This window comes from Nothoprocta perdicaria, unplaced genomic scaffold, assembly GCF_003342845.1.
Source record: "Nothoprocta perdicaria isolate Ctin4 unplaced genomic scaffold, notPer1 scaffold_32, whole genome shotgun sequence".
Taxonomy (NCBI): domain Eukaryota; kingdom Metazoa; phylum Chordata; class Aves; order Tinamiformes; family Tinamidae; genus Nothoprocta; species Nothoprocta perdicaria.
In genome coordinates, this window is record NW_020455555.1 from 1409525 (window position 1) to 1422542 (window position 13018).

At 41.0% G+C, this 13018-nt stretch overlaps 1 protein-coding gene across 3 annotated transcripts; it reads left to right on the forward strand.

Annotated features, from left to right (window-relative positions):
• Positions 1-200: 200 nt before the first annotated feature.
• GHITM (growth hormone inducible transmembrane protein) lies at positions 201-11891 on the forward strand. Of its 3 annotated transcripts, none has more exons than XM_026043011.1 (9): positions 201-268; positions 1636-1794; positions 2975-3074; positions 4022-4133; positions 5396-5537; positions 7447-7555; positions 9134-9322; positions 9848-10019; positions 10843-11891. In XM_026043011.1, the coding sequence occupies exons 2-9, from the start codon at positions 1666-1668 to the stop codon at positions 10928-10930; spliced, it is 1041 nt and encodes a 346-aa protein (XP_025898796.1). In that variant the 5' UTR covers positions 201-268; positions 1636-1665; the 3' UTR covers positions 10931-11891. The 3 variants fall into 3 exon arrangements, with proteins under 3 accessions (XP_025898796.1, XP_025898797.1, XP_025898798.1); XM_026043012.1 differs by lacking the exon at positions 201-268 and adding an exon at positions 770-830 and having other exon boundaries at positions 10843-10930; XM_026043013.1 differs by lacking the exon at positions 201-268 and adding an exon at positions 993-1177 and having other exon boundaries at positions 10843-10930.
• The last annotated feature ends 1127 nt before the right edge of the window (positions 11892-13018 follow it).

Here is a 13018-nt window from a genome sequence, read left to right on the forward strand (position 1 = left end):
ACCGGCACCTGCAGCAGTTGTGGGACCCAGACTGGTGCTGGCGGGGCAGCCTATGCYCCTGCCGTTTTGATTAATGCCCGGGTTGGAAAGGCGCTGCCAACAAAATGGAGGGCAAACACCCAGRGAGCAGCTCGGGATTATTGCACTGCTGGAAGGTGAAGTTAACTTTTACAGCCCTGTTCTCTTTTATTTTCACATAGCTAATGCCACCTGCTGGAAACAGGGAGCAGCTTTGCAGGGGCCGGAGGCTGGCAGTGCGCAGGAGGCGGTAAGGGCGGCGACTGCCGCGTGCCGGGCACCCTTCGGGGCGGCAGCCCGGCGGCTGCACGMGGCGGACAGCGAGAAGCGCCGAGAAAGCCCAGGGCAGCGGGCGGCACCGCCGCTTCCCTGCCCCCCAAAATGGCCGGCCGCGCTCGCCCACCGCGCCTAAAATGGCGGCTAGCGAGCGCTGCTGTGCAGCGAGGTGGCAGCGGCCCCCTGCGCCTCCGCGCTCGGGGCGGCAGGAGACGGCGGGAGGTCGCCGGTGCGGGCCGGGCCCCAGCTGCTGCGTGCGCGGCGCGTTACGCAGCGGCAGGCGGTGCGAAGCCCTGCTGGAGAGGCCTTCCAGAACGTTCTCCGGCCTCATTAAAGATGGCGCCCGCGCCTTCCACGGCGCTGGCCGGTGACGCGGCACCCTCAGCCGCGAGCCAATGGCGAGTGCGTGCTGCAGGGTCACGTGGGGCGGGCTAGCCAGTCCGCACCTGCTCTGGCAGCCGCGCACGTGACTTCCGGCGCGGCGGCGTCATTGCAGCTGGGGCGCGCGGTGGAGCGGGCCCGGTGGCGCTGAGCGGGTGCGCGCGGGCCCGGGGAAGGGGCGGGCCGCACTCGCGGGTCTTGCTGGGTGTGGGGGAGGGGGCCCTCCGTCCCCTCGGCTGCCGCGGGTGTCCTGGCGCAGGGACGGGGGAAGGGGCCGCCTCCCGAGCCGCGGTTGGGCCCCCCATCCCCGCGGGCCCCCRTAGCAGCTGCAGTAAATTAGCAGAGCTGTTGAACGGCTCCTGYAGGATATTCGGGCTCTTCCCTACTTGTCTTAGGGATCTGTTCAGGTTTGTGACCTTGACTGCACATCTTGTCTATGAAGGTAGCCAATTCAARGAGCTTATTGAAATAAAGTCTCTGTTAAACTTTCTCCAACACAAAGGTATGGTGTACATATGGTATCTGTTTATTTGGCATTATATTTAGCTGAAGGTTATGTAAATTTGGAGCACTTGGTGCTCTTTAGAGTGAGGAACGTTAATGCAGTGCTGCTGTTCAAAACGGTAGTTGCCCAAGTAACACAAAGCTGTGCCTAGATAGTCCTAGTGGGTGCATAATGATGCTCAAAAAGCATTGTGATGGTGAGGACTTGTATTGGCCTCATCCTGTTTTTTTGATATATGCATTCTTGTGAGAGATAGGTCTCTGACTGAAATGGGAGGCAAATATAGGTAGAACAGAGTTAAATTGTGTGCTTAAGAAGATCTACAGTATTCTACAGAAATTCAGTAGTATTTCCAGTATGTAGTATAATATAGTCAGGGATGAGTATGAAGTGTACATATTTGTTTGAAAATCATGTATGCAAGTAGTAAAATATATTTGTGTGTGTGTTCGCAGAAATATTGTGTATTACCCATTTAAGCAACCATGCTGRCTGCAAGGCTAGTATGCCTGAGGACGTTACCATGCCGGGCCATCCGGCCTGCCATTGTTCAGGCTTCCCCAGCTTTGAGGAACACCAATATAACAGCATACAAGCTGTGGCAGCCTAGCCAGGTAAGGACGTTTTAGTAATGTTTCTGATTGTTTATGTATGGAAAGATTAAATCTTTTTTTCCTAAAGAATCACTTTGCAGATGGTATCTCTTGTGTATTGAGCATGAGTCTGCTGCTGCTTACGGAGTTCGTGTCTTGATGAAGGGAGCATGTTACTTAATTACAAAATAGGGATTTAAAGAGCAATTCAAGTTCTCTGTTGAAATCTGTAGAACTTCAAGGAGGTAATTAGTAATGGACAAACTTCACCAGATAATATAAGATGGGTAAGAGTTTTCATTGCATCTCTCTTTGCTAGTTTCTAGGTAAAAATCTTAAACCCTTTGTTACTGTACAAAAATAATATATCTTCAGAGGCTTCGATCACAGTACATATTTAGAGCTCAAGTCCAAGTTAGAGTAGTTTCTGAACTAGGGCAGACAACATCTGGTCTGGTCAGCAATGTCAAAAGTCAGTTGTTACTGTCCTCAGGACAATTGTCTGTTTATTCTTTAGTGAGAGATGCTTCACTTTTGCTGCCTGCACAGATAGCACAACCTGCTTTGAAGAGTCTCTTCAAAATTAACTGTACTGTTGCGTTGGGTGGCATTGCTGTCTTGTTACGAACTTGTGGAAAGCACCTTTGTCAATTGTCTTGCCTGCTTTCTGTTTTTATCGTAGATGTGGGTATTTTTAAGTATCCTAAGTTTAAGATTATATTGTTGTTTTCTTTCATATATCTTTACTCAAATTTGTTTTCTAAGTCGAGCTTAAATGTGTGAAAATGCAGAATTTATGCTGTGCTCTCAAATATAGTGCCTGTAAATAGAACTATAAATTGGAGTTCATCTCTCTTTAGGAGAGAGGGCAAGGGCATATATAACTTTTCTGTCTGTAAAGTGGTGAAATGAAATTTTAAGGCCTTTTTTTGTGCTGTGGGAATAGTAAAGAAAATTAGTTTGCCTTATTCACATAAGCTCTAAATTTTCATCTTAAATTGTTTAGCACAGTATTTCCATGCCATAATTCTCCATAATTTTCCATAATTTAAGATTACCAAATAAATGGTATTATATTTGTTTTTCCTTTAAAATAAGGGGCCATTAGTCTGTAAATACAGTTTATTAGTAAGAGACATTTGCTGTTTTGTTCATTTGTGTGTGTGTATGTATCTTTTCATGTTACCTCTTAATCTAACAGTGTTATGCCACAAGAGTGAGAACGGGAATAAGGCGTGGAAAAATTGGCCAAGAAATCAAAGAAGCTGCGTTTGAGCCATCTGCAGAAACAGCAATCAAAGGTAGAGGAGCTCTAAACTTCTTAAAGGCAAACCTTTTTATTCAAACCATTCAATAGACTGAAAAGCAACTGTGTTTATTAGTGACCTCTCTCCAGTGGATAGAGTTGGTTTGTCGGTCTTTCTTTTATAGCATCTAAAATGGCAAATGCCTTATGGTACAGAGAAGCCTCCTGTTTGAAATTTTCTCTTGGTGGATCACAAAGGGATTGTTTAAATAGCAGTGTTCTGTGAACAAGACTTTCAAATATTCAGCAAGAGGATTGAATTGATAAATAGTATTTATGTACATTCACTAGCCAAAATCTTGTTTCTAATGCATTAGGAAAAAATATAATTTTAAAGGAGCTTTGCAACCGAAAGTATTCAGTCTCAGCTGTTCTTCAATTACACCAATATTCTATGCTAAATATTGTTAATTGTAGCCATAATCTGATGCCTGTGAGTCACAGACAATACCTCTAAAAGAATCAGACAGTAGAAACTAATAGAGGAAGCATTTATTGATGGCTCTGAGCTTTGGAAATCACTTTCTGAACTGATTTGGATCTAATTGTTACCAAAGAGCTCGAGGGAGCAAACATTAAGGGCAGCTCAATGACTGCAAAAGACCCAGAGGCCCATATTTTCTAATGRAAAACTTATTAACTAGTGCGTGTTGGGATTCCTGTCTATAATAGTAATGAGGATCAATAAACTTTGTGACTGGCTAGTCTCCCGTTTCTTGCTGTGTTTTATGAAGCTTTGTTGTGTTGACAAGCTATCTAGAGTATTTCGAATCAATTTTATTTTCAGSAACTGATAAAACAGTGACTCTTGAACAACTACTGCAGTTAAATGAAGCTTTTAGGTGTTTATGTAGGATCAGTTATCTAAACTATTACACAAAAATGCTATTAAATATCCAAGAAAAAGCATTCATGAGAACATGATTTTTTTTCTTTATGCAGCTGATCGCCTGGGAAGACTAGTTGTTGCTGGAGGGGCTGCGGTTGGCCTGGGAGCTCTGTGTTACTATGGAATGGGCATGTCCAGTGAGATTGGAGCTATTGAGAAAGCTGTGTAAGTAAGGTCGCTCGGTCTTTTAAATTAAGACTCCATGAAATGACTCTCTCATGCTTATAACTGCCTCTGCTGTATATTTCAATATATGCATGACTTACCCTTCCTGAGGTGTTGAACAAAATGCTGTCACTTCTGGGCTTGTAAGTTTTCTAAGCATAAAACCCAAAGCAAATTTGGGGTAACTCAAGCTTATATGCATACTGATTGGCTTAAGTTCTTTCTTTATTGGCAAATTTGAAAATTCCTTGCAAAGGCTGTGTGAATACTTTTCCTGTGGATGCCACAGAGAATTTAGAAAAGGTACTTAGTCTTCTGTAAAAATACCAATTAAAGAGTACTTTGCCTGGTGTTGCTGTGAGACTTTGCTGCTTAAACTTCAGTACAACCTTCTGTAAAGAAGACTGAGGAATTTCCTTTAAATGCATTGCTTATGTTAGCATAGGCCTTGCTCATAATGAATTTGTTCTGTGTAAAAGTAGCACGAATTACCACTTAGCTAACAAAAACAAACTGCAAAAAAAAAAAAACCCCGAAAACCTAGAGTTATTTCAGTTTTAGATAGTGATGAGCTGTGACTTGGACAACTAAGTGCTGGAGACACTTTGGCCTGCTTTTGCCCCACTAACAGTTGGAAGTGATCATTGATATTCATATTTAATGTTTGCTGTTTGTAGTTGTAAGTCACTCATCTAAAAACTGCTGTTCTTCCACACGCGTTCAAGTAATGGGTCCAAAGAGTAAAATGGTAGAAAATGTGTAAAGCATGTTTATTCTTAGTATTAGCTGGAGAAGCTTCCTGTCCGTGGTATGATTGAATGATAGTGTCAGGCTCTAAGGTTGGGTTTTCCTGCTTCTGTTGGAGAGCTCTCAATGATGTGTGTGTCTTGTGATGCCTGGTAAATATGTACATTATGACTCAGCATTTTGTGAGGAGCTCAGCAGGGTGCTTGATGCTTGAATATACGTTCTGTAAATGTTTTTAAACTAATTTGTACATGCACAGTTCTTTTTGTACATAGAATGTTAATTATTTGGTTCTCCTACATGCTTCCTCCATAGAATTGATCCACAAATATTTTATTTGTAGCTTTCAATATTTCTAAAGAGTTGATTGCTATACCAGGGGAGAAGGTGCTAAACACCACCATTRTTATGAGACCTCTCTGATATCTAATAATGGAGGTATTTGATGATGTTTTGGTTGGTCTTTGTGCTGGTGCTGGTAATTGCCTAACCATGCACTGCTGCTTGTTTTTCAGCATTTGGCCACAGTATGTGAAAGACAGAATTCGCTCCACCTACATGTACTTTGCAGGCAGCATTGGCTTGACAGCACTCTCTGCCGTAGCAGTGAGCAGGTCTCCAGCGCTCATGAGCCTGATGACGAGAGGCTCGTGGTTGGTAAGAGCAAGTGAAATCTAAAGATGCTTTCTGAGGGACTRGTCCCAAACGTGACTGTTGGTGTCAAATGCAAAATGTCAACTCCTCTGTTAAAAATGAGGTAAAATCTGAGGTATTAAACTCAGTAGTCCAGAGACTAGGAAGAATTCAGCTGAGCAAGGGATTCCTGGAGGTCATATTTCCAATTTGCTTTCAACGGGCATTATGAAAGCCTTGATGCACCACATGTTGTGGTGCTAAACTGGTGATATGTTGTGGAGGATCATATGGACACCACTACATGATCAATGTGATCAAGTGAATGCAGTTTATTAAAACCGTGATAGCTCTCCATAAACTGTTTTGCCATGCTCACGTGCACAAGCTAACAATCTTATCTCACAAGTTAACAATCGTCTCTTCTGTAGCTTCAGTAACTCCCAAATTCCTTAGGAGGTTGTTTGCTTTACAAGGTCCATAAAGGCTGGATTGCTCACRTGTCCATTTTCTGCAACAAATTCCTCCACAGTGATAAAAGTAGTAGGCACTGGATTTCATAGGTACATCAGTCAAGGTGGACAGTGACAATTGTAGCTGTTCCATTACATAGTGTCAGAATTGTTGAAAGCTTAAACTGCATAAAACCAGATAGCATCCTGTTAGCTGGCTTTATAAGGTATTATTCACATGCTGCCCTTGGTGGGAAATGTGCTGGAAGACTTACAGAAGAATACATTGGCACTTTTAAAATACCACCCTTTGTTAGTATTAAAACTGTGGTGTAGTGACTGCCTGTATATCCAAAGAGTGTATAGGAATAGGCAGGGAGAAGTAAAGTTGCKTTCAGTAAGTAGCATTATTTCTTAAAGACATGAGGTCTGAAGAGCAGCGTGTTTCTTTCAAAGCTGTTGACTCTTTAATACAGTGTTTATAATTTCATCTTTGCAAATACCGAGTAACTTAACCAAGTGGATCTAGATGGGTTAAAGTGGCGTGAGCAGTACTGATCTCCTGTCTTACATGATTTGATCGCTTTGAGTAGCGAAACTAAGTATTTTTGCTTTACTTCTTGCTTCCTGGTCTTTAAGAACAATTGCTTTCTAAGACAGGAGTTCAGTGTCTGTGCGGTAACTGATTACATTGCTGACTTGCACCTTATATGTTCCTGTGATAGTTTATCTTTGACAAGCTGTTCACACAGATTCTAGGCTATCTTGACTAGCTGTCTGCTAGTAAGAACCTGTTACAGGTTGCTACCAGAGACTAATGGTAGCATTTCCATCATTTTCTAAAACTGGATACATTATTGCATATTCCTACTCCAGCCTGTGCCCCTAGATATGCCTCTTAGAAGGCTGCCTTCTGTCTGTCAGGGCCAAAATGATACTCCAAGTTAAGTTGCCCAAGTAGACTGTTCATACAGTTTGCAGAATGCGTGTGCCGTAAGTGTAATTGAATAATGATAGTTAAATGCCAGCATTGGCATGATTCTGTAGTGTTTAATTTGATAATGCCTGCTTGGTGATTAATTGGAAATTGAACCTTTCTGACCAGTTTTTTAGCTGCTGCAAGGTTCTGTTCAGAAGCAGCGGTAAGGAGAGGTGATGAGGTTTAAAAATCATCAGCAGCAAAAGCATATGTGAGCTGAGTGTTGGCTTTGGGTGGAGAAACGTACAAGAAAAATGGTGTTTACGTTTCAGGTACTTCAGTGAGGATGCATAAGAGGAGGTATCATGTATTTTTCTGATTCTGTCATGAACAAGTAGGAGATTGTTGCAAGTTCATCACTGMACTCAAATTCTTAAAAGACTGAGTAGAAAGAGCAGCAAACTCTTGCTTCACAATCCACAAGTTAGAGCATATACTGGGGTAGAACAGAGACCATATGTCCTAATGCCAAACTGCCCTTGATAATGCTGTGTTTTTATAGGCAATAGGTGCAACTTTTGCAGCTATGATTGGTGCTGGAATGTTGGTCAGATCTATATCCTATGAAGATAGTCCAGCAGCCAAGCATCTTGCCTGGATGATGCACTCAGGTATGTGGGGTTTAATTTCATTTTAGTGGAGTGTGTGGGGGGGTGTGTGTGGGTGGGGCTGTTCATGTTTTTATTTCTTTTATTTTTTCAATGTGATCTCGTTTGTTTAATCTRACGAAGCTTTGGTTTTTTTAGAGTGAATTTTAAATGCAATTTTAGGAGAATTGTAGTTTTTGGAGACTTGTGAGAACTGAAGGTCAGTGACCTTTAAGTGTCCTTCACACAACTCCAATATTTCATAGTCTTGTATAAAGCTGTGCTTTTGAACTTGAGATACAAATATGCCCTGTTGGGTAGAACTAAATAACCACATCATTGTTTGTTTTACTGACCACATTATGGCACTATAGCATCTAGAAGTGCTCTTGTGTACTCTTTAAGTACATCGCCTCGTTTTTTACAATGATATTCTTGTAACTGGAAACACCAATGTTGGAAGAATTGCTGCAGTGTGAAAACCAAGTATTGCTTGGATCATGTTCTGCCACAAAAGTCTACTCTTACCACTAATATTTAATCTGTGCTAATTGTTTAAAAAAAAAAAAAAACACCATTTTTTTGGCCTACATTCAGTTTGCTTGTGCAGTCTTTATAGTAAGCTGCTAGGCTGAACAATGCGGGGAGAAAGGCAACCTGTGCTAAGATGAGCTAGCAGCTATTTTTGCTGTTGTGTGAAGTGTCGTCATCGCCACCTGCCATGTTGTGAATTGGTTTTATTCCGAACAGCTTCCCCTGAAAAAGGGGACTTGTTTACTAAAGCCATATTTTAAGGAGAAGGGTTAGATTTTACTTTTTATGATATTGTGATGCATCTTCTGTGTGTACTAAATAGAAGGATATTTGAAAACTGACTACGAACATGGGATTTTAGCATTTAAACAGCAGTTTCCTATATGCATATTCTCAACAGGTATTTAAAATGGGATTACAGCTTAGTTTCCCACTGAAGGTACGAGCTAATTCASATAAGTGGCTTTTATTTTCTAAACTGGTTTGCCAGAAACAACTTACAGCTCAGGAATGACAAGTGTTAGGCATTGAAATAATATTTGGCTTGCTGGAACTGAAGATTTTATCAATTAAAGAGGAAATTAAGGTTTTTGCAGTGGTTGTTTTTAATCATAATCTGACATTAGCAGAGCAGATGGAGGCCTCATACAAGACTCCAGTGAAAAATCCAACTTCTCTTAAATTTTTCTTGTAGTGGAAATTTGTCCTGCCTTTCAGTTTTGAGTGTTCCTATTGCTAATAGGTGGCTGGTTGTACTGTGCAAAGTATCTGCTGACCAGCTGTATTTTGAATGGATCAATATGCTGGCTGGTCCTCAAGCTTTCTTCCACAACCCCTTTCCTGGAATATTCTTTAAAGCTAGATGAAAGTAGGTCACCTATTTTAAGATTGCTAGTCTATCATGCCTTCTTGCCTTCCAGATAGTTACAGTCAAGCACAACGGCATTTTTGTCATGTAAATGGCATAGTTTGAGCTGCGCTACCTAGCTGCAAAAACATGATTTTGGCAGGTGGAGTCTTGAGCAGATCTGTTGCTAACAGGCTTTGTTTTTGTTTTCCTTTAACCAGGTGTGATGGGTGCAGTGGTGGCTCCTCTCACTTTCTTGGGAGGTCCTCTGCTGATGAGAGCTGCCTGGTACACAGCCGGCATCGTCGGGGGGCTCTCCACTGTGGCCATGTGTGCCCCGAGCGAAAAGTTTCTGAACATGGGAGGGCCCCTCGGAGTAGGCTTAGGCTTCGTTCTTGCATCCTCAATTGGTAAAACACTGTTTTGCTACTGTCTCCAGTTAAAATTTGCCTTACCTAGTATTGATAACTGTAGCGCACAGCAGATGCTTTTTGGTGTGTGTTGGAAACAAAGTAGTTGTTGAAATTGTAATTCTGTCCAGTGTTAATCTGGCTGATAGTGATGGCTTCTGTTTTTGGCTACTACCAGTGGGTGGCTAGGGGGAGTATCATAGGCGTAAGCTTACCTTCTCATCCACTCCTCCCTTATTTCTGTACATTGCTGTATAAAAGCCACAGGGGCAGAACTACTTCCAYGTAAAGAGAAGTATGTGTTTGCCCAGGGTGCTTAAAATGACTGCAACAACTTGTATATGCATTATTTCCCACTGTTGTATGTGGGTATAGGAAAGCAGCTGGTATGCAAACGCACTGCAAACACATGACAGTTTTTGACTACTCCTTGAAAAATATTTGCTGTAGTAACTGAAGTTTGACCTTACCTAAAATAAGAGAAACTTGCAGTAGTTATTAACACTCTTGTATGTTTCTTCCTAGGATCGATGTTCTTGCCTCCTACATCTGCTCTTGGAGCTGGTTTGTATTCGGTGGCCGTTTATGGGGGGCTGGTCCTCTTCGGCATGTTCCTGCTCTATGATACGCAGCACGTTATCAAGCGTGCAGAGACCCTGCCCTACTACGGAGTAGCTAAATACGATCCAATCAATGCGTAAGTGTTCGGCGTTAGCACAAAGCTGATGGCAATGGCTGTGGAAGAATTTGCTGCAGATTATAAGGAAGTGTGCTTTCAAAAAAACCCCTTTGTTTAATGTCAGTGTATTGCTCTAAAATGAAGAATTGTGGGTTTTTAAAAGACAATGTGAAAATAGCTGCTTGGGGTTTAAACTGAAATCWCCTGCTTGAAACTAGAGAGAATTTTACGTGTTTCCAACAATATTAACTTTTTTGAAAGCATTTTCATTACTTGGGGAGTGTTTTTTATAACTGTTCTTTGAAAATACCAGTCAATATCACCTCAGACAAGGCATGTTAGCTCTTCTGTAGTTGCTTTATATTTGTCACTAAAAAGAAAAACATCAGCATAACAGGTAAAGAAAGAAGGATTAATTAACACTCGTAACACTCATCAAGTAYAAGTCTAATTAAGCAAGTAGCTTCCTTGCTACAAGTGTTGTCTTTCTGATCTTAGGTGAATTGCTTCCTTCCTTCCTTGGATTTGTGATTATTAAAGTAGAATAATAGTACCAGTTTTTAAAAATCCTTGGAGGTAAGCAGATAGGTCAGCATAAAAACTGAGAACTGCTATTTGAGAACRGGGTATCCGATGAGACTGTAGCAAATACCATTTTGCTGCCAAAATTCTGATTAAAAGAAAGTATAGGTTTTACACATCTGAGATTCAGAGAACAGTATAGTTGATTTTTGTCACAGGCCCTTAAAAGATGTTTTTAAAAATGAATTGCAATGGTACGAGACACAACCAAATACTACTACTGTTCAACTCAATTTGCTTTGGTTTCCTGTTTTCCTAGGTGCCTGGGCATCTACACAGATACACTAAACATCTTCATTCGGGTGGCCACCATGCTCGCCACCGGCGGAAGTGCCCGGAGGAAGTAACCAGGGCTCCTCTCAGCAACTCTCCAATAGATCCAACTGCTCAGTTGTCTGCCTAGTGCATATGCTCAATAAAACTTGTGGCTGCAAGCAGTTTGGCTGCAGGAGTCAGAAGTTTAAAGCATTTCGGCAAATTACTCTTGGTTCAGTGCAATGTTCAGACTTAATAGTTTTTCCTTGAACACTTTCTCGGTTTCTGTTTAAAATGGTGTGAACTGCTTCTAGTTGTACATTATTTCTGGAAGGTAAATTATTTTTAATATATTGAGTAAAATAATTGGTGAGCTTTTTAATAGATTTGAAAGCAGTTTCTGTTTCCTTTTTACTGCAACTGCACAGTAAAAGGAAGTAATCTGTAGTGGTATCCCTTAGGCAAATAGGGATACAAGCTACTTAAGGAAGTGCTGTTGAGATTAAAAAAAGAAAAAAAATCTGCTAAGATAGTGTAAAATGATCTTTGTGACACATGACGAACTGTAAAAGTTGTATACAGCACTAGTTGCAGTGGAAACTGCAGAAATGCTTAAATTACCATTAGAAATATGATCGCTTGGTTGGATGAGGTGACCAAAAATAAAGAGACAGGAAGACAAAGCTATGTAGCATCTATTCCATATGAAAACTTCAGTCTCTTTCAGGAGCATATATTAAAGCACTGGAAACTAAGACAAGAGTTTTCATGTTAACTGAGTATAGTAGTAACTAGGCTCTTCTGATAGAAAAAACTATGAGTCACTGAAGAGCTATAGAGTTGTGTATTTTTGCAGTAATGAAATTGCAGTATTGCAGGTGAAGGACAGTCTTTTGGAAGAACTCCGAGTGCTCGGCTTCTCTTACCAGCTTGTACAGTTGACACTGACAGAAGCAGTTGAGGATGTCCTGGTGTAAACGCACGTATAAGTTTACCATACTCTTGCATCTTTACCTCCTTCCTTAGCTCTTCTCCAAATTGGTATGATTAGCTCTGTCTAAAATGTTCCTGTCAGTGATGTTGACTTGACATGGGCAAATGCAAACTTGCCAAGCTCAGTTGCTCTGTGTTGGAATAAGAGGTGAATTGTTGGGCACAAGGAAGCTTTGAGCAAATGTCAACAACTCAGACTTTCATTTTCTGATAAACATGCTATGCTCATGTATTGACTTGTGGAACAATAAAATTCTAACCTCCCAAGCTTACTTTTCACTTCTGTGTTAATGGAAGTATTTTACTACCTTGCATTAAGGTGGTTAAAAGCACTGTAAATATTTTGTTGACTAACTCTTCCTTTGTGAGAATGCTAATACRTACGTCTCTAAGGAATCCATGAAGATGACTTCCAGTTTTAGTGGCTGTCCAGGATGTTTCCCAGAAAAAGATGCTGATCGACGCTTGAGGTGGCCCAGTAAGTGACTGGTTGGCTCTTGACTACAGCCAGTGCTGCCCTTTGTAGCGTGCTGCAGTATTTGTGTCTGGAGCGCMGTCTGCTTTCCCACAGGTCTACAGCTGAAGGAATCTCTGTAGTATTTTGGAGCAAGGCATTCCTGGATCATGTCAAGTGTAAGTGAGCAATTCAGAGTTACCTCTTTAAGGAMTTTCCTAATGGTTAATCAACTTCCATATACTGTTGTTTTAACTGAATACAACAGCCTGCTTTTCCTCAAATCCTGTCTTGCAACAAGATTTCCATAGCTGTGCAGATAAAAACGGGAAAGTACTTAAAGTACTTCTTGCCAACCACTGAGTGCCTTCATAAGGAAATTAGATGTTTCAGATGATTAAATATCTGATCTGTTTTTTTAAAAAAAGCTTCATAGTTAGATTCTTTAATTTTAATGTACTGTTATACATGAGAATTTTTAATATTTTCGTAGCATCTTTTTCAAGTAAATATGGCTATAACTAAAACTTCATTTTTGATATTTAAGTTTAGATAAGAAACATTGGAAATAGTATTTAAAATTYTGTATAATTAAGTGTAAGCTTAACTGTCAACAAATACAGGAGGAAAATACATGTATAAGTATAATACTTGTATAAGTTCAGCAAAAAAGCTTTATTAGTCSCAAGTAGCTTAATGAGAATCACAATAAAACGGTAGAATGTGGGAGCAT